Source organism: Schistocerca americana, chromosome 4 (assembly GCF_021461395.2).
Source record: "Schistocerca americana isolate TAMUIC-IGC-003095 chromosome 4, iqSchAmer2.1, whole genome shotgun sequence".
NCBI lineage: Eukaryota > Metazoa > Arthropoda > Insecta > Orthoptera > Acrididae > Schistocerca > Schistocerca americana.
In genome coordinates this window covers 373,636,224-373,662,112 of record NC_060122.1, presented here as the reverse complement: position 1 = coordinate 373,662,112, position 25,889 = coordinate 373,636,224, and the positions used below count along the sequence as shown (strand labels likewise).

The 25,889-nt window shown below is 43.8% G+C and overlaps 1 protein-coding gene across 1 annotated transcript in view; it reads right to left on the bottom strand.

Moving 5' to 3' along the window:
* LOC124613005 (lachesin-like) overlaps positions 1-25,889 on the bottom strand; it is a 539,970-nt gene that overhangs the window by 247,663 nt on the left and 266,418 nt on the right. The window contains exon 2 of the mRNA XM_047141558.1: positions 10,395-10,492. Within this exon, the coding sequence (XP_046997514.1) occupies positions 10,395-10,492 (98 nt within the window). The remainder of the gene's footprint in view (positions 1-10,394; positions 10,493-25,889) is intronic.

Genomic DNA, 25,889 nt, shown 5'->3' with positions numbered 1-25,889 from the left:
CTTATAAAGTCTTCAGATGATCAAAACGACTTGCAAAGTGATTTAGATAAGACATCTGTATGATGCGAAAAGTGGCAATTGACACTGAATAAGGAAAAGTGTAAATTTATTCACATGAGTACTAAAAGAAATTAGCAAAATTTCGATTACGCGATAAGTCATACAAATCTGAAGGCTGTAAATTCAACTAAATACTTAGGGATTACAATTACAAATAACCTAAACTGGAACGATCACACAGATAATATTGTGGGTAGGGCAAACCAAAGACTGCGATTCATTGGCTGAACACTTAGAAGGTGCAACAGGTCTACTGAAGAGACTGCTTATACCGAGTATTGCTGTGCGGTATGGGATCCGCATCAGGTGGGACTGACGGATGACATCAAAGAAGTACAAAGAAGAGCAGCTCGTTTTGTATTATCGCGAAAGAGGGGAGATAGTGTAACAGACATTATACGTGAATTGGAGTGGCAATCATTAAAACAAAGGCGTTTTTCGTTGCGATGGGATCTTCTCATGAAATTTCAATCACCGGTTTTCTCTTCTGGTTGCGAAAACATTCTGTTGGCACCCACCTACATAGGGAGAAATGATCATCACGATTAAATATGAGAAATCGGCACTCGCACAGAAAAATTTAAGTGCTAGTTTTTCCCACGTGCCGTTCGAGAGTGGAACGGCAGAGAGACAGCTTGAAGGTGGTTCACTGAACCCTCTGCCAAGCACTTTATTGTGAATAGCAGAGTAATCACGTAGATGTAGATGTAGGATTATTTACGGCTATCTCTGCTACTCCGCCCTCAGTCACCATCTTATTCTGTCTTGAATTTCCTTAACTTTCATATTCCTTATTCCTACTGCCTCCTCGGCATCATTTTGTCAGTGCCGTCGTGGGCGACCACTTTTCTTTCGGTGGGTTGGTATCCTTCGCAGTATTCTATTTGATATAGTCCCTTGATACATCCTATTCACATGGCCAAACTACTGAGCTGTTTCTATAGGATCCTTTGTCGGATTACGTCATTTCTTGTCTTATCCATCCTAGCACAGCTTGAGCTTTGACTTAAGTATTCAATTTCAGTGGCGAGCAGTTTATTCTCATGTCACGTATTTTTATTTATGGCCGTACGCATTTCGAGATTTCATTCATGTTCAGTTTGGCATTAAACATATTTAATCTTCAATTACAACGTCGCCCATGCCACCTATTCCAGTTTGGATGCTGCAGCTGCTCTTTGGCTAATGCACTTTGTGAGGTATGTTTAAGATATATTACTTGTTAGATGTTTTCATTTTCTATTCTGGTAGTTGTTGCCTCAGCTTTTGGCATTTATAATCGTGGCGCCAGCACTTTTTCTTTGCATGTTGCACGAGAACAGAGCAGTATCCGCCATGTTGCCACCTAATATGTTTGTTTATAGGCTTACAGGTTCGAAATCTATTGGTGAAGTCAATTTAGTGAATACATTAAATATATTTGTGTTTTTGCATGACTAAACATTTGAAATTACTTGTTATTCCTGTAGTGAGTGCTATGGGTGGTTATTTTTAAGTTCAGTACCGACAGATTATACCTATCGAATATTACAGGAAAGATAGCAAATTTCTACGATAATGTTGGAAGCTGAAGAACTTACGTACGTCAAATTTCATACAGAAGAATTAACATTACATGTTTTACTTATATAGTTCACAAATTTGACATACTGGAGTGACATTTATAATTAATAAAAGTAGAACAGTTGACTTACATAATCCAGAGCTACTATATATATTGGACAGGCTCGAATCTGATGTGACAATGAAAATATATGGCCTTTCATTTATTAGTAATATTACTTTAGATGACTGTTGGTTGGTTGGTTGGTTGTTTTGGGGAAGGAGACCAGACAGCGTGGTCATCGGTCTCATCGGATTAGGGAAGCATGGGGAAGGAAGTCGGCCGTGCCCTTTCAGAGGAACCATCCCGGCATTTGCCTGGAGTGATTTAGGGAAATCACGGAAAACCTAAATCAGGATGGCTGGACGCGGGATTGAACCGTCGTCCTCCCGAATGCGAGTCCAGTGTCTAACCACTGCGCCACCTCGCTCGGTAGATGACTGTACTTGGTGTGTGGTTATATGACATTTTTGGATATTTCCGTTCGCTCATATAGCATGTCATTAGCGAATGCAGATTTCTGGAATAAATTTCAATTTCTTCAAGTATCTTGAGTATTCTTACTCTCATTGGCCAGGTAAAGCATTTGTGGATCGTGTTGTGTGTCTATGTTCATTTTCAAGTACATGTAAGACAAATGTGTGTTTTTTTAACTTTTTCAAACGAAGAGCATCCGTGTGTTCACAGAAACGTATTTTGAAATTTCTTCCAGCTTGGGCAATGTATATCTTTGAACATTAATTTTTATTAAGTTTGTATAATTTGATCGGTTGTAGGGTTTGCCATTATTTTTAATGTTGCGGATAGCTTTGTCCTTTTTTTGTATAAAAGCTGATATTTCTACTCTAGTACCTTCCGTCGCGGAAGTCGAATACGCGGCAGAACAAATGGACGTGGTCAGCCCATAGAGGGCTCCGCCTCCACAGCGGCCATTCCGCGCAGCGGCTCTCGCGAAGCGAGGGCGCCACCGCTACGCCACGTGCAGACAGCGACCAATAGCCGCTCCCTCCGGTTTCGTATATATGGATCCGCTCTGCCCTAGTCCACGCCATCTGTGTCTCGTGTGTGTGACGTCGTTTAGTGTTTTTAGTGTCCGCCGTCACGCTTCTCCGTTCACTTGTGCCATCGGATTCATCAGTGTTATGTGCGCCGTGTCAACGTGTTTTCAGTGTCTTTGTCGTCGAGTGTGAACGGCTCCGTGTTTTTTGTGTGACTGTGACCACTATTTTTTGCCCGTCACTATGTTCATTTTCATTCTCCATTCTTGTACTGTGATTGTCAACTCTATGGCTGAAGAGCGGCGTAACACGCCGCTGCCAGCCTGCCTGATTGTTCAGGTGTTAAAATAACAATAAAGTAAAAAAAAAAAAAAAAGCTCTAGTCCAGTCAGTCTGGTACTCGCTCTCGATTTCGTTTCTATCTCGGCGGTACTGCGTTCTGGTCGTTGCTCGTTGTTGACTTTTGCCTGGCTCTGGTTCCGAGTGGATTTACTGTACATTTGGTGTATGGTGTTGTGGTTTCCACAAGCCTCCGTTGTTTATCTCTTCCTTGTTGTGTCGCTCGTAGTCGGTCGTGGTCGGTAGTTGTCGTTGGTCTGTCGTCCGACTCGTCCTGTGTTTACCCGGTGATGCGTGCTCCATCGCCGGCGGCTTTCCCGCCTGGCGGCTCCGATCCGCAGCCCAAGGCGTTCCCGCTGTTGGTTGTGGTTACCACATCTTCCTTGGAAAATATTTACTGCTTCATATGACAATTTTCCTAAAAATGATATATTTACGTATTTGCTGCTAGCTGTGATGAGATGATGTTTAGCGTTGGTTTCTCGTTATTGTTCGTCATCCGGGAATTTATTTTAATATTTACCTAATCCATTACATTTAGACTGTAGTCATAAATGCAAGCATTTCCTTTAATGATAACTGATTCTAAGGGGATTTTGTGCATTCTGCTGAGAATTTCCAAGTCTGAAATTAATAAAAACTTATACAACTGCCCATGATGTAACGAAAGAACTGTAACACTGAAATAAAGTACAAGATTGGACTGACCCGTGTCAATTGTACTCATATTATCCATTTCACGGATGGGAGGTAGTGGTTGTTATACTTTATCAGTGATATTTGGTAGGATTTAACCACTTTAATTTTGTTGTTATAGTCGCAGGATTTCACTAACGATTTCTAATGGATAAAATAACAACAGAGCAAACCACTTTATTTGTTGAAAACTCAACAAGGCATTTCGAACGCATTTCATGAGATCATGTCAGCAGCTCTTGGTCTAGGGGCTAGCCTGGGTTCGATTCCCGGTCGGGTTGAGGATTTTCTCTGAATAGGGACTACGTGTTTGTGTTGTCTTCATCATTCATTATCATTTGTGAGGGTGACTAGATTGAATTGTGAAAAGAAAATGGGCTGTGTAGAAGTGAGACTTTGTACGAGTGCTGATGTCCGCACAGTTGAACGCCCCACAAACCAAACATCATCCCCATGAGATCGTCGACACTCAGTTCTTATAATTCATACACTAAACTAATAGCGTATTTGCTGCGAACGCAATATAAAATGAAACAAAACACGTTTGACTATTGGTCATTAAACCTGTATCTGCTTGCGTCATACACACTCAACGCGAAAATGCCTTCGCCTGGTGCTACCTATGTACATATCCAGGAGGAGTCAATAACGGCTGTAGCGCAAATGTCAGAGATATGGGATTCGATGTTTTATCGCAACATGAATAAACAACGTGACCTACAGCACTCCAGGCGCTTGACGGTCGTCCACGTAGCTTTATTAATATCGCTCATCGATGGAAAAGACGCTTCCTTACTTATTTACTATTCGCTCCTCTTGGTGTTATGCGCATGAGCGTGTTACGAAGCTTTTATAGGGCTCGATGTAAACGAGCAAGTAACAGGCGCGCATGATCGCTGCGTTACATATCGTTTCAGTGCATACACGGCGACGTCACGGTGATAATGGCGTAGTTGTGCTGGATTGGAAGGCAACTAAACTACTGGCCATTAAAACTGGTACACCAGGAAGAAACGCAGATGATAAACGGGTATTCATTGGACAAATATGTAATACTAGAATTGACATGTGATTACATTTTCACGCAATTCGGGTGCATAGATCCTGAGAAATCAATACCCAGGACAATCACCTCTGGCCGTAATAACGCCCTTGATACGCCTGGGCATTAAGTCAAACAGAGCATGGATCGCGTGTACAGGTACCACTGCCCATGCAGCTTCGACACGATACCACAGTTCATCAATAGTAGTGACTGGCGTATTGTGACGAGCCAGTTGCTCGTCCGCCATTGACCAGACGTTACCAGTTGGTGAGAGATTTGAAGAATGTGCTGGCGAGGGCAGCAGTCGAACATTTTCTGTATCCAGAAAGGCCCGTACAGGAACTCCAACATGCGGTCGTGCATTATCCCGCTGAAATGTAGGGTTTCGCAGGGATCGAATGAAGGGTAGAGCCACGGGTCGTAACACATCCTAAATGTGACGTCCACTGTTCAAAGTGCCGTCAATGCGAACAAGAAGTGGCCGACACGTGTAACCAACGGCACCCCATACCATCACGCCGGGTGATACACCAGTATGGCGATAACGAATACACGCTTCCAATGTGCGTTCACCGCGATGACGCCACATACGGATGCGACCATCATGATGCTTTAAACACGACATGCATTCATCCGAAATAATTACCTTTTGCCATTCGTGAACTCAGGTTCGTCGTTGACTCTACCATCGCAGGCGCTCCTGCATGTGATGCAGCGTCAAGGGTAACCGCAGCCATTGTCTCCGAGCTGCAAACGTCGTCGAACTGTTCGTGCAGATGGTTGTTGTCTTGCAAACGTCCCCATCTGTTGACTCAGGGATCGAGACGTGGCTGCACGATCCGTTACAGCCATGCGGATAAGATGGCTGTCATCTCGACTGATAGTGATACGAGGCCGTTGGGATCTAGCACGGCGTTCCGTATTACCCTCCTGAACCCACCGATTTCATATTCTGCGAACAGTCATTGGATCTGACCAACGGGAGCAGCAGTGTCGCGATACGATAAACCGCAATCGCGATAGGGCAATCCGATCTTTACCAAAATCGGAAACGTGGTGGTACGCATTTCTCCTCCTTACACGAGGCATCACAACAACGTTTCACTAGGCACCGCCGGTCAACTGCTGTTTGTGTACGAGAAATCGGTTGGAAACTTTCCTCATGTCGGCACGTTGTAGGTGTCGCCGCTGGCGCCAACCTTGTGTGAATGCTCTGAAAAGCTAATCATTTGCATATGACAGCATCTTCTTCCTGTCGGTTGAATTTCGCTTCTGTAGCACGTCATCTTCGTGGTGTCGCAATTTTAATGGCTAGTAGTGTAGTATGACGGAGGCAGGAGGCAGTGTTTGCTTATTTCGTTTCCGAATACGTAAAGAAAAGCAACACCAGGGTTTCAGAAGTTCACAGACTGAAGGGGACTGTTGCTCGCGTTGCAAACACGTGTGCACCGCCTAATTCTATATCTACATCTACATGAACATAGGTACTCCGCAAGCCATCGTAAGGTGCGTGGTGGAGAGTACACTGTACTACTACTTGTCATTTCCCCTCCTGTTCCACTTGCAAATAGAACGATGGACAGACGACTATCTGTACGCCTCCGTATGAGCCCTAATTTCTCATATCTTATCTTCGTGGGCTTTACACGCGTCGCACCAGCGTCCTATATGCGGTCTCCTTTACAGGTGAACTACTCTTTCCTAAAATTCTCCCAATAAACCAAAGCAGACCATTTTCCTTCCCTTCCAGAGTTCTCACGTGCTCCTTCCACCTCATATCACTTTTTAGAGTTACGTCCTGGTATTTAATCGACTTGACTGTGTTAAGCTGGACGCTAGTAATACTGTATCTGAACATTGCAGGTTTGTTCTTCTATTCATCCGCATTAACATACATTTTTCCACATTTAGGGCTAGCTGCCATTCATCACACCAACTAGACATTTTGTTTCAGTCGTCTTGTTCCTACTATAGTCACTCAACTTCGACACCTTACCGTACACCACGGCATCATCAGCAAAACAACCGCAGACTGCTGACCACCCTGTCCACCAAGTCATTTATGTACACAGAGAACGACAGCTCTCCTACCACACTTGCTGGGGCACTCCCGACGATACCCTAGCCTCCGATGAATACTCGCTTTCGAGGGCGACATACGGGGTTCTAGTATTCAAGAAGTCTTCGAGCCTCGCAGATATCTGTGAACTTATTCCATATGCTCGTATCTGCGTTAATAGCCTGCAATGGTGCACCCTGTCAAATGCTTTCTGGAAATCTAGAAACATGGAATCTGTCTGTTGCCCTTCATCCATACTTTTCAGTACATCTTGTGAGGCCCACCCGGTTAGCTGAGCGGTGTAACGCACGTTTTTCCGGATGGGAAGGAGAGCCCGGTTACCGGCACAAATCCACTCGGCGGACTTGTATTGCCCGCATCTCGTGGTCGTGCGGTCGCGTTCTCGCTTCCCACGCCCGGGTTCCCGGGTGCGATTCCCGGCGGGGTCAGGGATTTTCTCTGCCTCGTGATGGCTGTGTGTTGTGTGATGTCCTTAGGTTAGTTAGGTTTAAGTAGTTCTAAGTTCTAGGGGACTGATGACCATAGATGTTAAGTCCCATAGTGCTCAGAGCCATTTGAACCATTTTTGACTTGTATCGAGGTACGGTAAGCCGGCCAGTTTGTGGATGGCTTTTAGGCGGTTTTCCATCTGCCTCGGCGAATGCGGGCTGGTTCCCCTTATTCCGCCTCAGCTACACTATGTCAGCGATTGCAGCCCAAACAAATTCTCCACGTGTGCGTACGCCACCATTACTCTACCACGCGAACATAGGGGTTACACTCGTCCGTTGTGACACGTTCCGTGGGTGGGGAGTGTCCACCGGGTTCCGAACCGCACAGTAACTCTGGGTTCGATGTGGGGCGGCGGAGGGCTCCAGTGGACTGCGGTAGTCGTCGTGGGGTTGTGGACCACTGCGCCAGCGGCGGGGACGGAGCCTCTCCGTCGTTCCTAGGTCCCCGGTTAACATCCAATACAACAGCATGTGAGAAAAGGAGAAGCTGAGTTTCGCACGAGCGATGCTTTCTGAAACCATGCTGATTCGGCAGCAGAATCGTTCGGCAGTCAGCTTCAAATGCCGATTCTCTAAATTTTCTCAATAGTTTCCCGCAAAAAACGCCACCTTCCCTCCAGGGATTCCCTTTTGAGTTCCCGTAGGACCTCTGTAACACTTATGTTTTTTTCGAACTTTCCGGTAACAAAGCCAGCATTGCTGTATAGCGGTGAGTTGACAGCTTCTCTCTCATAGTGTGAGTGGCTGCATTACTTCACATGTATTGATACAACACGCGAAGAAATGATACTGAGAGCGCGTGATGATAAATCGCTCGTAGGTATCAAATGGTTCAAGTGGCTCTCAGCACTACGGGACTTAACATCTGAGGTCATCAGTCCCCTAGAACTTAGAACTACTTAAACCTAACCAACCTAAGGACATCACACACATCCATGCCCGAGGCAGGATTCGAACCCGCGACCGAAGCAGTCTCGCGGTTCCGCCTAGAACTGCACTGCCACCGCTACCGGCCGTAGGTATCGAATCCGAGATGAGCGCGCGAATATTTCCAAAGGCAGAAGTAGAAAATTTTTCTATGAATCGTCATTAGAGGACAAATGTTATTTTCGTTCATATTCGAATAATGACGCGATGGCTGTAGTCGGTCCTGACATCTCAGTATTTCAGGGTTAGAAAATGATTCATGTTCCTTGCGTTCGCATTCCACGACAGAGAATAGTCATATTACGTCTGTTGGTGAGTATGTAACTTATAAGTTCGGATTTGCGCTTTTGTTTTAAGACATTTGTATTGGTGAAAATCTTCTCCTGTTCAGTGGCTGTCTGACTTTCAAGTAATATTTTTCGTCGAAAAGTAGAAGTTTCGTTTCGTGTGACAGTGAAAGTGGATTGGTATTACAAGGGGAAACCACCATATGTCACTCTTTAACACAGTCTAAACTTAGTTTGCTAACAGAAAGATGAAAATAAAGGAATACCTATTTTGTCTTATGTGCCAACACTCATCAGTTTCCGAGAAAATGGCAGTCAGAGTTTTGATTACGAGCGACTTTGGATGAGAATTCCATTGGCTAGAGTAGAACTGCCTTCAGCAATGAGTCCCTCGTCGAACTGAGCCTCTGTGATCAGCGAGGATGTGTCTGGAGGCGCCCCGGACAGTGGTGAGATACTACTCTCCATGTCACCCGCCAGAGGGACCGAAGAGCCAGAAGTTATGGTCTGGGGGGACATTTCATTTCATAGCATAACCCCTATGGTTGTCGTCTGCAATACTCTTACAGCACAGAGGTATGTCTACGATATTCTACCAGCCCTTTCGTTGCTCTTCAAGGCAAGCCGTCGCGGGCTTACATTTCAGGAAGATAATACGGGCGCGCACACGGCAAGGATTTCTGCTGATTCGTGCTTGCCAAACGCTGTTTTGGCCAGCAAGGTTGCCAGATTTTTCCCCAGTTAAGAACGTATAGTGCATTATGGGCAGAGCTGTGGATTTTGACAATCTAACGTCGTCGGTCGGACAGAAATTGCCTCGGTATCCGTCAGGACGCCGAACAACTCTACCAATGCTAAGCCGGATAGCTGCTTGCATAAGGGTCAGAAGTGAACCAAGGCGTTACTGACTGGCTCAATTTGTGCAGCTCTTTCTCTTGAATAAATCATTCAATTTTTCTGGAAATGAAATCATTTGTTTGTCTGTACATGTACGTCTCATGTACGGATATCTGTCCCATTGGAATGGTTCCTTCGTGGCGCGTCCTTTTTTTGTCTTAGGGTGTATAATAGTATGTTCCTTGAGTGTATAACAGTATGTTCCCTGTAAAAATTATTTAACTGCCATTTTCCTAATAAAGTTTAGTTCTGTACATGTACGTCTCATGTACGGATATCTGTCCCATTGGAATGGTTCCTTCGTGGCGCGTCCTTTTTTTGTCTTAGGGTGTATAATAGTATGTTCCTTGAGTGTATAACAGTATGTTCCCTGTAAAAATTATTTAACTGCCATTTTCCTAATAAAGTTTAGTTCTGTCTGATTATCCTGCTTCATCAGTCCCACATTGATTCCCTGAGTTTTAAGCAATGAATAGCAGTCTCTTTGTAAGATTGTTACGGATGGTATGACTGTACAGAAATTACATCAGTCGTTGTTGGTTTCCTATGAACTCTAAGCGCTTATTGCCTCGCCTTGAAACTGAAGTCTTACTGTTTTATGGAAGATACGACCTTATTTCCAGAGTGACGAAATTTACTAAATTTACCTGTTGCCACACACACGCAGTTCCTTACAGCTTTCTTTTTTCTTGCGATGTGTATTTCGTAAAATTTTAAAATGCATCAGAACGAACCAATTAATTAATGAGGCGATACTCAAAAGGAACGAATAATAAAAGGACGAATCCACAATTAATTTAAAAATTAAATGAATATAAATATAGGAGTGATTCTGTATGCCATATATGATATGCCAGTGCTCACCCAGGATTGTGAAAATGACCTGATCAGATAGTCAATTTACAACCCAAAATGTGCCACTGTTTGAAGAACCATGTTACCGTTGTAGAGTGGGGAGAAGCATTTCCTACCTTGTAGGCTCCCAGATCCTGCACCACGCACGCCATTATGCCCTCTCGCCCCACTGGCACCGTCGCATTCGTGATGGCCTCCGCGAACTTCGGCCCATCTGCGAAGGAAGAATAGATTACTTAATACAGTCACAATAAAATTTTGTACTAATGAAAACTGTATTCTGAACAATATTCGCTGACGTCTCTGTCTATATAAAGACGGATGTTCATATGGGTGCGCTCATGTATGTATGTATGTATGTGTGTGTGTGTGTGTGTGTGTGTGTGTGTGTGTGTGTGTGTGTGTGTGTGTGTGTGTTGAAACGTAAATGGTCATGTATGGAACTCGTGGATCAGTTTTAGCCCAAACTGACTATCCAATTAAGAATACTATGTGGGCAAGATACCCGAGCACCTCTCACTATTACTTTACAGCACCTTGTTGTTATTCGTGTGTCATGTTTGATCTGAAAAAGACTTATATGTGCTACAGAAACTAAGCGAGTCAATGCAACTGGCGTGGTCATACTGTGTCGCTTGTTGTGTTGCAAGCGGTTTGCAGTGACAAAAGCCTTCTGTTGTTCAAGCGTATTACATCCAAATTAAGTCGTTTTGGCATAAACACTTTCGCCCTATGCGATTGCAAGACTAGGTTTGATATTAGACATTTTAATTTCTACTGGTTGCGAAGTGTGACATAAGTGTCACTGAAAACTAACTGGAGAAGACAAGCAATATTGTGACAACAATTACGGAGTCTTATTTCGGAAGATAGTGTACGTCATATGTTGACACTTGGTATAAAAAGTCCATATCTCTCCGCCTACTTGCTAAGATAATACCAAATGCACTAACAAGTCTATGCATGCAGTGGTACGTGTTTGTAAACTTGGCTAGACGCACGTCGTATAAAAGGTTCCTAGCGGCAAGAATATTTCAGTGGCTGAATTTCATCTCAGTCTCATTCCTGAGTTTTCAGACAAATACCAAAGAAATTCAGACAAGAGAAATTCATTGCGGAATAAAAACAAAAATATTTTATAAGTCCTTTTCGATCTTATATAAAATATAACCGACCTGTAAGAAGTATGCAGGAACACTGAGATGTTGGACTGTGTGTTTTACTTGTTTCGAAAAAAAAATTATGACATCAAACAATATTACAGAAAAGTAAAAATTAAGGAATATTTGGTGGGTACTACATCTTAATAACTGGTTGGTGAGACTGCAGAGTGGATCACCTGAAAACTGCAACGTTCTTATTATGTGAATGGTCCACGACATCGAAACGAGATGTTCAGCAAACGATAGCAGACAGAGGCGCACGTAGTCTGTGTGTGTATTAAACATATCATTTCTGTCAATCGAGATGGCGCTTCAGTCTGTAACCGCGCGACCGCTACGGTCGCAGGCTCGAATCCTGCCTCGGGCATGGGTGTGTGTGATGTCCTTAGGTTAGTTAGGTTTAAGTAGCTCTAAGTTCAAGGGGACTGATGACCTCAGATGTTAAGTCCCATAGTGCTCAGATCCATTTGAACCATTTGATGATTACAATTAAACTTTCAAACAGCTGTAGAAATAACACCACTGGTCAGGATGACGTCTAATTGCAAAGGAATGTTATCAGAGAACTGGCACAACGTATTCCAGAAGAAAAATAAATAGTTACAAATTGTAGCCGTAGATGACGTTGTAGGCATTATAATTTAATAGTGAATTTACAGTGAAATCCAGATATTTAGCTGCTTACAGGCGTTGATAAATATTAATGGCGACAGTTTAAAATGTGTGCGCCGACAGGGACTCGAACCCGGGATCTCCTGCTTAAAAGACAGACGCTCTACCAGTCTGAACCACCGAGGACACAGAGGATAGAGCGACTGCAGGGACTTACCTCTGGCTTACTCCCCGTGAGACCCCCATTTCCAGCTTTCTGTCCACACACTACATTTGTACTGCCCCTGCCCACTATACTCATTACTCGCGGCAGTCAATCTACCGATTCCTGTAAGAGTTCGGGCAATGTGAGTGCATCCGCACTGAAGAAGGTCATTGGCCGGTAAGCCGTATCTGTATTAAGATGGTATCTGTTCTTTCGGACAAGTCGGAAAGAACAGATAACATCTTCATGTATCATAATTTAATACTGGTCGACTGCAAATGACAAATGAATCATACGACAATGCTTAAGGTGTACGTTTGACGTTAAACAAACAATACTACTCAGTGTGAATGGGTGTATAGGTGTGATACTGTTAGTTACGTAAGACCATCCACCACAGCGAGGTCATACACCGTACACCATATTGAACATGTTCTGCGTCAGTCACACGGAAATTAATAATCCGATTTGATTTTGATACAACAATGCCTAAAGTGTACGTTTGACGTTAAACAAACTCTACTACTCAGCGTGTTCAGAACTGATACTGTTAGTTACGTAAGCCCATCCACCACGGCAAGGTCATATCACATCGGACGGGAAAAATCGGTTTTTAATTGTCCTGAGGCAAAAAACCGAATAAAAAGCATCAAACACATCAGTTGCTATTTGTCCTGAGAACAAAAACCGCATAAAAAGCATCATTCAAAATCGAATCGGATTATTAATTTCCATATGACTGGCGCAAAACATGTTCAATATGCTGTCCACCGTTTTCTGCAACAAGTTGAAATCGAGAAACAGCATGTTTCACAACTGATCGAAGTGTTTCCGAGGTCACATTCAGAATGTGTTGCACAATGCGTGCCTTCAATGCAGCTAAGGTTGCAATCGGAACGCTGAACGCCTTTCAGATAGCCCCACAGCCAGAAGTAACACGGATGAAGGTCAGGTGATCGGGACGCCCAGGCTGTATGGAAATGGCGGCTGATAAATCTAGCATTTCCGAAATGGCGCTTCAGCAGCTGCTTAACTGGATTTTCAATGTACTGAGGTAGGCCATCTTGCATAAAAATGATCTTATCAACATATACACGCTGTTGGAGAGCTGGAATGACGTGGTTGCGTAAAAGACACTCATAACGCTTACCATTGACGGTATAGGTAACAGAACCGGAAGTACCTGTCTCTCCTAAATAAGCTTCCACTCGAAGATATTTTTCTGAACAAATAGCCTTGACAGTATTTTATTGCCAAGGCAGATTTACTATCTAAATTATTGCTTTGATATATTTATTGTGATGTAGAACCTACTTTTTTCTTACAATTGCCCTTGTACTTAGTTACTGCAGTATAACGCAATATGTGATCTCAGAAATTCTAGTTATTTGTAAACTTGTTCATGAAAGGCATTCAGCCTTAATCCGTTAATGATTCTGCGAAAACGTCCTATTACTAGTTCCTGTTACGCCTTCAACCATTTGTTGTCGGTCAGAGATGGACAATTGTTTTCCATTTTTTGTTACTTGGCATAGTGTTTATTTCATTTTCAGCTTCTTCCCTATGTATGGAAAACAAACCTGACGTCTACATTTGTAGTCTATCTTTACTCTCGTAAAGAACCTTCAAAGCAGAAATAGAGACGTGCCGACACAGTTTTTATATTAACAATTTTGCCGTGTGTTGCAGGATTTCGACTTATCCTTCGAGGCTGGTACCACTTCCTCGATTTTGCCGCTGGCGAATGTGAGATCTGGCGAGTGTCTCTCTAGTTAAGAGGAGGAGGAGATTAGTGTTTAACGTCCCGTCGACAACGAGGTCATTTCTAGTTAAGAGCAGGCCATGTTTATCGGGCCGCGCGCTGTCAACTGTGTTTGAGTGAGGCGCTGCAACCTATAGCTTATGGATCTCCTGAGGGTGTGCCTGTGTTCCACGTATGTCAGACACACGATGGAGTTACATTGTGGCCACGATGTGTGCATAATTGATCGTGGCAAGCAACACAGATTTCGGAACGGGTGATCTGATGGGCACAACAACCGCCATTATCTAGCAACTAACTACATGCAGTGCGTCGATAGATTATTTTAATAATTGATAGTATTGAAGTGCTGGCCCACAGTGGTTTATGATTGCTGTATGTAGATGTAAGGATATCGAATGCGTATAGGTTTGCAATGGACAGTTGGGTTGCTAGGTTTTGGATGTTAGGGTTAGCGCTACTGTTGTACTGGTCGGCTGACCATCAGTACTTCCTCTTACTAATAGAAGCGACGGTCGCTTTCCATTTCTATTACTGAGCTGTTTTAAGTTAGTTTCTGTGGAATGTCTTGTACATTGTATATGCCACTAGACTGAGGCTCTACTGCCAAGGTGTATGCATGAAAGTATTCAGAAGGTAAACATCCAGGTAAGATTTTCTTTTAATTGTTTTAAATTGTGTTTGTCTTCTTACTATTATTACTTAGTTTTAATTTCATACATAGCAAATTTTTTAACTTGTTTGGGTACAGTACTGAAATTTCTTGCACTGGCTTATTGCCCTATGCTATATCATGAAGTAACTTAGGAGACAAGGTACGGACGGATTTAAAGCTCTGAGGATGGGTCGTGTGTCGTGCTTGGATAGCTCAGTCGGTGGAGCATTTGTTCATGAAACACAAAGGTCCCGAGTTCGGGTTTCGCTCCGGCACACAGTTTTAATGGTTCAAATGGCTCTGAGCACTATGGGACTTAACATTTGAGGTCATCAGTCCCATAGAACTTAGAGCTACTTAAACCTAAATAACCTAAGGACATCACAAACATCCATGCCCGAGGCAGGATTTGAAATTGCAACCGTAGTAGTCGCGCGGTTCCGGACTGAAGCGCCTAGAACCGCTCGGCCACAGTGGCCGGCACAGTTTTAATCTGCCAGAAAGTTTCAAGTAATATTTAGTCCAGGAAGTATGCTGTTTATCAATTTAATGAGTGAAGCTTATTGTTCAGAGAAAATCAAATTTGTAGCGGTGTGATACTATTTACTTATAAAGGCATAATCAATAAACGGATAAATGACGTACTGTAAACGAGAACTCCATCAATGATTCCACCATTTTATCGTAAGAGCCCTACCTCACATAATTCTGTGGATACCATGTGCTGTAAGCATAAATAGGGCTATGGAGTTGCGTTACTAGTTGAACAATCATCAAATAGTTCATAAAACGTTTACTAAAGAATTTTCCGCAATTTCATCTGATGATCTTGTCTCAGTGCCAAAGGTACGACAGCGAACTTCGGACTCCGCCATCATCCGTCCCTATGTTCAACAGCAAAATGGGCAAAACATGGCAACCACATCGGCGTTGCCTACTCTCTCTCTCTCTCTCTCTCTCTCTCTCTCTCTCTCTCTCTCTGTGTGTGTGTGTGTGTGTGTGTGTGTGTGTGTGTGTGTGTGTGTGTGTGTGTTTGTTTACAATAAGTGACTACAATGGCTTTCGGCCGTCACGACCCTCACTTAAGCAATATAGTTCGATTTATTACCACGACCTTCATTTGGCATTTATGTTAGTTGGCATCACTAACTCACAACCGAATTATCACATTACAACCCAAGGCACGGTTCTCACTGAGGACATGTGGTATGAGATACGACCAATTTGAATAAAGGTTACCCAACATGTCGCCAGTCAGTGCAGTCCTCTAGCCTCCACTGCGGCGATACAATATGTGACAAAATACGCGATGCTATTCGATACGAGATTTGCTATGCGACAAGCAGCAAGCAGCACGCGTCACGTTTCTGTTCCAGTGTCACTTGCAATCACGATCTCGTCTGAAGACAACATTACTGTGGGTTACCATTATTTAATGCTCAACAATCTGAAAATGAAAAGAAAGTGCTGGCTGCAACTGTACAGTACTATAAACATCAAACAATGTTCGGCTGTGGTTTCTCGTGTGGCCTCTCAACACGAAGACAAGTTCCACAAATGATACAGAGTAAGTCCAGGTAGTTTTCACTTTTTGGAGCAACTGGTATCAGCTACTCAGAGAAGTAGGACACAGATTTTCTACTTGCTATTTCTCCTGTTAAGAAGCTACTCATTACAACAAGGTTAAGTTGGCAAAAGCTTGTGAATGTTACAAAAGGCCACCATGAAAAGTTTATTTTTTGTAAGGTCATCTAACATGGTGTTTTATTTAATACAGTACGTGTATGAATAATAATTAAAAGTTAATAAAGGTAGGTTAGTATTTATACTACAGCTAAACTTCGCAAAGAAGTGTGTGATTCAGATTGAGGAGTCTTCTGAAGAAACCTTGCTAGATTTGAAGTGCGATCAGTCGCCATCGATGGTGTAGCAGTGCATGGCGAATTCTAGGTAGACGTAGACAATATGTTAAAAAAAATACAGAAGATTTCTGTGATGATAAGTAAAATGCTGATGTGTCCTTCTCAGCTTCATCCAGCTGCTCATTCAAAAGTAACAGGTATTTAGCTTTCAGATCTCTTTCACACGTGTCACAGTTTACTGAAATCATTCTATCAGATCAACATCTGGGCGAGGGTAAACTTTTTATCAATTGACTAACCACCATGCGGACATAATGGTTTTAACTATGTTGGCCCTTCTACATTCCTCGCCCTCTTGTGTCCATGTTTTATGATCATATGCATCTGATGATGTAGCTGCAAGACACGAAACTTGTATTGCCTTAATAAAATTGGTTTAAATACAGCTGCTTGCGGAGTTCTTGCTACAAAACATTATACGAGACTGTATACTGCGTACAGTGGACAAACACCTCGGCGGCGATGGCTGTTTCTATCAGATAACATTGCACTCTGTCACAAAGCAGCGTAATGGGAGGCAATTGTTTGTGGACAACAGCATTCCTGAAACGGACTGACCTGCCCAAATTCCAGACCTGAACGCAACGGAACACATTTGGGGTGAGTTAGAACGTCGACTGCGCTCCAGATCTCAGCGTTCGACATTATTATGATCTCTTGTTCCAGTTCTTGAGAAAGAATGGGCTGCCATTTCTCCACAGTCAGTAAGAAACTTTATTAAAAATGTCTCCTGTAGAGTTCGAGCTGTCATTAAAGCGAAATGAGAACTCACCCCATTTTACTTTTGATGAGATAGTGTAGTTGGTTCAGTGTCTCTGTTCCTACAAGAATTTATTAAGATAATCTACGTTCCCCTCCCCATAATCTAGTTCTCCGAGAATGTCGTTACTATATCTTCAACGATTCACTAGGTGAAAGTGGTGCATCTTTTACGTGATTCCCCCTACATAGAAGAGGAGTTTCTGATGGTAACAATTAAGCGCAGCAGTGTCGAGCGCTAGAGAAATCCCATCTCGGCGGACACTTTCGCGTAAAACGCTTCACCGAGCATGCGCTGTTACATGCGCTCAGCACTTAAAGGGTTAATAATATGAGGGGTGTTCAATAAGTAATGCAAAACATTTTTGTCTCGGTCAGTTTCAGTAGAAAAAATGCGAATTTGTCGTGGAACGTCGTGGAATATTCATGCTTCACCCCCTGTCGTTTCACGAAGTTCCGATGGTGGCGGCTCTGTGTGTAGCATTCAAAATGGCGTCTTTTACAAACATGCTTTCCAGGTTGATAGCTGTCATTGAGTTTCTTTTAGCGGAAAACCAAATCATCGCAGTTATTACTAGGCGCTTGCAGAATGTCTACGGAGATCTGGCCGTGAACAAAAGCACGGGGAATCGTTGAGCGAGGCATCATCATCGCAGCGAGATCGCTCAAACATCTTCGATCTCCGGCGTGCCGACCGGCCGCAGACAGCTGTGGCTCCTGCAGTGTTGGAACGTGCGGACACTCTCTTTCGAAGTGATCGACGGATACAAATGAAAGATCTCGCTCCACAACTGGACATCTCGTTAGTAGTGCTGACACACTCGTCCAACCGGCCGGAGTGGACGCAGGTTCGAATCCTGCCTCGGGCATGGATGTGTGTGATGTTCTTAGGTTAGTTAGGTTTAAGTAGTTCTAAGTTCTAGGGGACTGATGACCTCAGATGTTGAGTCCCATAGTGCTCAGAGCCAGGTGAACCATTTTTTTTAACACTCGTCCACCAGTTGGGGTGCTCAAAGACGCGAGTCAAATGGCTCTGAGCACTATGGGACTCAACTGCTGAGGTCATAAGTCCGCTAGAACTTAGAACTACTTAAACCGAACTAACCTAAGGACAACACACACATCCATGCCAGAGGCAGAATTCGAACCGACGCGAGTCAGCTGCGTTCCTCGCCACGTAAGAGAAAACCATAAAGAACAACGAAGGACCATCTGTGCGGAATTTCTTGTTCATTACGAGGCCGATAGTGACTATTTTTTGCCCAGTACCGGCGCAAATGATGAGACATGGGTTCGTCACTCCGAACCGGAAACGAAACGGCAATCCTTGGAATGGCGCCACACCATCTCTCCTCGCAAGTAAAAGTTGAAAGCTGCCCCCTCAGCCGGTAAACTCATGGCGACGGTCTTCTGGCACTCTGAAGGGGTTATTCAGTTTGATTTCCTCTCTCGGTTCAACGATTAACTTTGAAGTGTATTGTGCTACCCTCAGCATGTTGAAGTAAAGGATTTAGCGCAGTTCTAGCCACAGAAAGGCAAACGAATTTCTCCATGACGACGCAAGGCCCCACACAAGTCTGCGTACTCGCGTGGATACCACTGCACTTCATCTACCCTACAGACTGGATCTCACACCTTCTGACATCCATTTATTTGGCCCAGTGAAGGATAAACCGGCCGCTGTGGCCGAGCGGTTCTAGTAGCTTCAGTCAGGAACCGCGCTGCTGCTACGGTCGCAGGTTCGACTCCTGCCTCGGGCCTGGAGGTATGTGACGTCCTTAGGTTAGTCAGGTTTAAGTAGTTCTAAGTCTAGGGGACTGATGACCTCAGATGTTAAGTCCCATAGTGTTTGGAGCCATTTTTTTGAAGTGAAGGATGTACTTAGGAGGAAGCAGTACGTGGATAATGGGGAGGTTATTGATTCAGCAAAATGTTGTTCAAATGGCTCTGAGCACTATGGGACTTAACATCGGAGGCCATCAGTCCCCTAGAACTTAGAACTACTTAAACCTAACTGACCTAAGGACATCACACACATACATGCCCGAGACAGGATTCGAACCTACGACCGTAGCAGTCGCGCGGTTCCAGACTGTAGCGCCTAGAACCGCTCGACCACCGCGGCTGTCTATTGATGCAGCAAGACTTTGGCTCTGACGTCAACCAGTAGAATGGTACCATGCGGACAGGTAGGCCTTCCCAGTATGATGGCGAAAGGCCGTGGCATTGAACGGAATTTATATTGAAAAATAGAGTTTTATAGCCAGAAGAGTAGGAAGTTATGCGGTTTACTGGAATCGCAAATAAAACCAACCTGCTTAGAGAAAAAAATGTGTTGCGTTACTTATTAAACACCCCTCCTAGTACTGAAGCCACAACAGCGGCGTAAAACTGTGTCAGGTAGCTACAGACTAAGAACGACACAACGAATACTTCCTCTGTGAAATCTCCTCGGTCTAAGTTTGGAGATCTGCATACATGCGTGGGTGACGAGGACAGGCCAGCTATGCCGCATGCTGCAACTACTCTGCACGCTGAATAATCACTATGGTCACCGGGATGACATCGCGGAAGCCTCCCCGACTGCGCCGCGTCCGCTCTGCGCACTTTGCCGCTACTCTATTCGCGATGCAGACGTCAGCGGGCCGCGCTGTCAGCGGCAGCGGCCGCCAGTAAATCTGCGTGCGCCCGCGTCACTGGCGGCCCTCCTCTGTCCTGACGCACGCGTCCCGATTTTTAATGAAATGTCCGCCGCTGCCGACGCGTCGACCACTTCATTACGGCTGCGCACGCCCTCCCGAGCCAGTACTGACGTGTCGATGTACTTTTTGTCGATTTTAATTATGTGTCGCCACACGCAGTTCACGCGCGCTTCACACTGCGCTGTTTTGGCTAAATCGGCTGCAATATTAATGCCACACGGGACCGAGAGTTAGAGTGAAACACTTTCCGTTGCAGTTGTTTATTCGTTCTATACGCTCAGATTTGTTCCATTGAACCCAGAACCCAAAGTTGTTTCTCATAAGATCATACATGTGTAGACAATCAATAATTACCTTGTGCATACCTTTCCCAAATTTTGTATTTCGATCTACCTCACCTTATGGAGCATGTCTCTTATGTGTTGGTTACTTATCATATTCGGACTTTTCAGATAAGGTTTAGAAACATAATCTTGTATTCCGCAATGCTGAAAGCCATGGCTCAAGGTAGATGCTGTACTTCTCGGTTTCTGAAAACTATTTGGCTCAGTACCACACCTACGCTTATTGCCTGCGTCCGTGGCCGAGGTGGCACATGAAAAGCGCATGGCCTCCACCTTTTCTGAGATGGACTATCCCAAGCGTCACAATATTGCTGCGATTGCCTGTTCTGCGCTGGACATTAATGTCTCGCTATAAGTCAGTCACGTAATACACAGAACTATTCTATGCGTCGTGATGACAACTTGTTCGCTCTTCGATAGCTTTATCTAATTCAATTACTCACCACTGCAAGGCAATGGTAGAAATAATGGCGTCACATCCAGAAACACCCGCGTTAGCTGTCAGTTCTACTCTCGCTGGAGGCAAGATTTTTATCTCTTTCGTAACAGACCCCAAGCAGGCAGATCGACAGTCCATAAGGAAATATTAAGAACACTTCATCACCAATTTGTTTCCCCACTACGTTGATTCATTGCCATGTACTCCTAAGATGAAAACCTTGCAGAATTGCGCACTTCTTAATGCTGGCCATTTTTGCTTCTGCCGAGATAATTTTTACTTTCAGGTGAATACACAGTTATATTCCTTTACTGAGACACTGAATAATTTGTTGATTTCTTTATGTGTCTAGCCCCACAGCACCATTTTCACTCTTCAGTGGTAGTCCTGTACCGCTGATTCAGCAGAGCTGTTGACTGCACACACACAGACCGTTTGAAGACCAAAAGTGCGTAATCTCTCGCTAATTCGTGACGATGTGTGCACGCTCTTTTTACGGTTACTTTCTACCGTTCAAAAAGACTTGTGGTAAGGTTATGACAAGTTGTAATTCATTTGTATTAGTTGCGTGTAAAGTTTGTAATACTTTTTCGTTGGTTTGTTGAACACAACAGGTAAACAAAAGAGAGAAATCAATCATCATAAACATAATCTCCCGCACTACCTAAATCAGTCCTACAGTGCTCGGATATTATTTTGACCTCGGTCCTGTAGAACCCTACTAATTTCGAGTTGAAGATACCGTCAAGCCAAATTTGATACCCATTTTCTTGATTTTTGTCCGTCAGGAATGTAATAGGTAAACATTTAAGTGTGCGAGGTCAGGAAAATAGCAGATTCGAGGCGGGTGTTATCGTGCTGTAGCAACAGCTGATGCCGTCTTCCTCGTCGTCTTTCTTACACTGCGACCGCAAGCCGTCTCACTCGCCCACAACAAATGTCGATGCTCCATACCTCTCGAAGGGGTTCGTAGTACACAAAATTTATTTCGCGCCAGGTGATGCGTAACATTGTAATAGAACGTACATGAATAACTTAAATGTAATCAAATATCGTGTACTGTGCGCGCCAGCGACTGTGCTATGCTGTGAGCTGCTAGGTCAAGGAAGCTATATTGAGCAAATGTGCAAGATTCCGTGCGAAAACTTCTGCCCGCTGGCAGATTGCACGAAACATTGAAACGAAGTAACTTATGTTGTCTTCTTCTCTTTTCGGCATTTCGACATCGTGCAATCTACTCTGATGTCTAATGTAAGTTACGATTTGTGGCTGGAAGTATGTTGTGGTGCTTCCATGAAATAAACGTGTTTTATTTAAAAAAAAATCGCTAACGCACGCTGGTTTGGTGCCGCTAGGCCTGGGGGTAAGCGGGTTCGAATCCTGGTAGTGGGGAAAAAATTTTCACTGACAGTATTTGCCCAAAAAGGGAAGGAGAGGTGGTGACATAAAGTTCCTTTTCACCAGACTTCACGCCAATATCCTGGCTTATATATCCAACTTCTCCGCAATGCCTCATGAAGTGAGGGCATATGATACAGTTCATGACGATCCGTCCGTCCCATGGACGTTAAGCTTGCCCCCCTTGGTGCGAAGAGTGATGTACCGGCACCGCGTTTCGCACTCTCCCTTCTCCCATCATCGACATACAACACAAAGAATCACACTACACTCCACAGACACAATACATACACGCAGACTTACAAAAATTGCAATGGAGCAAGCTGTGTAACTGGACTGCTTCTGTGTTGTCAGCGCTGTGTAGCGCTTTGCATTGGATCTCTGACTGCGCTTTCCTTGTAAAATATTCTGTGACTGGTCGGACTCGTTGTTGGAAGTTAATGGTTCAAATGGCTCTGAGCACTATGGGACTCAACATCTGAGGTAATCAGTCCCCTAGAACTTAGAACTACTTAAACCTAACTAACCTAAGGACATCACACACATCCATGCCCGAAGCAGGATTCGAACCTGCAACCGTAGCAGTCGCACGGTTCCGGACTGAAGCACCTAGAACCGCTCGGCCACCACGGCCGGCGGAAGTTAATGGCCAGTGCTGTTAGGCAGTTGGAAGTTAGTCACCAGCATTGGTGGAAGTACTGTTGGGCAGTTCGAGGAGGACAGCCAGCAGTGATGGATGGATGTTAGATGTGGGAAGTTAGCATTGATGGCGGGTAGAAATCTGAAGTGTTAGCGTAGGCTAACGATCTGTACATGTTCGACTTCGAGATAGAATATTATTCATGATTATATACCTTTGTACTAGATGTCAATGACGATTTATGTTAGTGGACCTGGATGTCACATTACTAACCACATGCCTATTAGTAGTTAGTGGATTTAGTAGTTAGAATCTTTCATTTAACTGGCAGTATTGACGCTTGCTGTATTGCAGTAGTTCGCGTAATGAAGACTTTTGTGAGGTAAGTGCTTAATGAAATGGATAGGTTATTGTTACGAGTTCTTTTCAGTCAGGGCCATTCTTTTGAATTAATAGTTTAAGTCAGGTTATTTTTTTTAGCAGTCAGACTGCGTTGCGCTAGGATATTGTGGGTTTCAGTCATTCAGCAGTTTAAGTACAGTCACACTCATTTAAATAAAGAAGTTTCAGTTGTAAAAAAAAAAAAAACAATAAAGAAATCTGCGCTTATTATCAAAAATATGATTAGCAGAAATATGTGACTGGATTGAAGATTTCTTGGTAGGGAGGACACAGCGCAGATGATGCAGTTGTGTACAACGAAGTACAGTCTGAACGAAGCTGTGCAAATATTCAGTCAGACATTGATAAGATTTCAAAGTTGTGCAATGACTGGCAACTTGCTTTATATGTTCGTAAATGCAAAATTATGCACCTCACAAAACGAAAAAAACATAGCATCCTATGAATATAATATCAGTGAGTTTGTAGCTCATACAAATGCTTGGGTGTACCACTTAGTAGAAACATGATGTGGAACGATCACGTACGCTCTGTCGTGGGTAAAGCAGTTAGCGGTATTGGTAGAATACCAGGGAAATGCAATAAGTCTACAAAGGAGGTGGCTTACAAATCACCACTCGCGCGGCTCATGCTGCAATACTGCTCGAGCGTTTGGGACCCGTTTTGTGTGTGTGTGTGTGTGTGTGTGGGAGGGGGGGGGGGGGAGGGACGTGTTGGTCTGATGTGGCCCGCCAAGAATTCCTCTCTTCCGACAACCTCTTCATATCAGAGTAGCACTCGAAACATACTTCCTCAATTATTTGCTGCATGTATTACAGACTCTGTCTTCCTCTGCAGCTTTGCCCTCTACAGATCTCTCTAGTATCATGGAAGTGATTCCCTGATGTCTTAACAGATTGTCATATCATCCTGACCCTTCTCCTTGTCAGTGTTTGCCACACATTCATTTCCTCTCCGATTCTGCGCAGAAGGTCCTCATTCCTTACCTTATCAGTCCACCTATTTTTAAACATTTGTCTGTAGCACCACATCTCATATTCTTCGATTCTCTTCTGTTCCGGTTTTCCAACAGTCCATGTTTCACTACCATACAATGCTGCGCTGCAAACGTACATTCTCAGAAATTTCTTCCTCAAATTGAGCCCTATGTTTGATGCTTGTAGACTTTTCTTGGCCTGGAATGTCCTTTTCGCCAGTGCTAGTCTACTTTCGATGTCCTCCTTATTCTGTCCATTATTGGTTATTTTTCAGCCAAGGTAGCTGAATTCCTTAACTTCATCTACTTCATGACCATCAATGCTGATGTTAAGTTTCTCACTCTTCCCGTTTCTGCTACTTCTCATTACTTTCGTCTTTCTTCGATTTACTCTTAATTCATATTCTGTAGTCATTAGACTGTTCATTCCATTCTGCAGATCATGTAAGTCTTCACTTTCACCGAGTATAGCATTGTCTTCAGTGAACCATATCATTGATATCCTGTCACAATGCATTTTAATTCCACTCCCGAACTTTTATTTTATTTTCATCATTGCTTCTTCGACATACAGACTGAACAGTAGGTGCAAAAGCCTAAATCCCTGTCCTATACCATTTTTAATCCGAGGGCTTCGTTCTTGGTCGTCCGTTCTTATAATAGCTCAAATGGTTCAAATGGCTCTAAGCACTATGGGACTTAACATCTGAGGTCATCAGTTCCCTAGACTTAGAACTACTTAAACCTAACTAACCTAAGGACATCACACACATCCATGCCCGAGGCAGGATTCGAACCTGCGACCGTATCAGCAGCGTGGTTCCGAACTGAAGCGCCTACAACCGTTCGGCCACAACGATCGGCTCTTATTATAACCGGGGATATTGAACGTATACAGAAAAGGGCAGCACGAATGGCCACAGATTTGTTTGACCGACGGGATAGGGTCACTGTGGTGTTGGAAAAGTCTTGAAGAGCGATAGAAACTATCCCGAAGTTTACTCACGAAGTTTGCTGTAAGTAATGGCTCTAAGAATATACTAAAATCCTCTACATAGCGTTCCCATAGGGGTTATGGGGATAAGATCAGATTAATTACAGTATGCATAGAGGCATTTATACAATAATTTTTCCCACGTTACATGCGTGAATGCAACGGGGAAAAGCTCTAATAAATGGTACAGTGTAAAGTACCCTCTGGCATACACTGTACGGTGATTCGCAGACTACAGATGTAGATGTACATGTAGATGCGGATACACATACACTGTCTGTTACATGCACCGAACGAGAGACGCGCAAAGCCGTGCCTAGGTTCCAGGCACTAAATAGCCATGGATTAACAGGAGAACGAAAAAGTTACGTTCAGAGTCAGTACCTACCCAGGAACGGGGGCAAGTGACTTTAGAGAAATAAGTTTCACTCTAACCGCTTCATAAGTACAGCAAAGTTTGTCAACAACAATGTATGAGGTGTCGAAATAGACATCCAATACGAAGTCGAAATACACGGCGACGTCTTCAACAGTGGACTAGAAGGGTGCATCGGAGTAGCTAAAAATACCAGAGTTGCTTTTCTTTATCTTAGTATCCAAATAGAGCAAGCTATTCAATAACGATCTAAGAGTTGCAG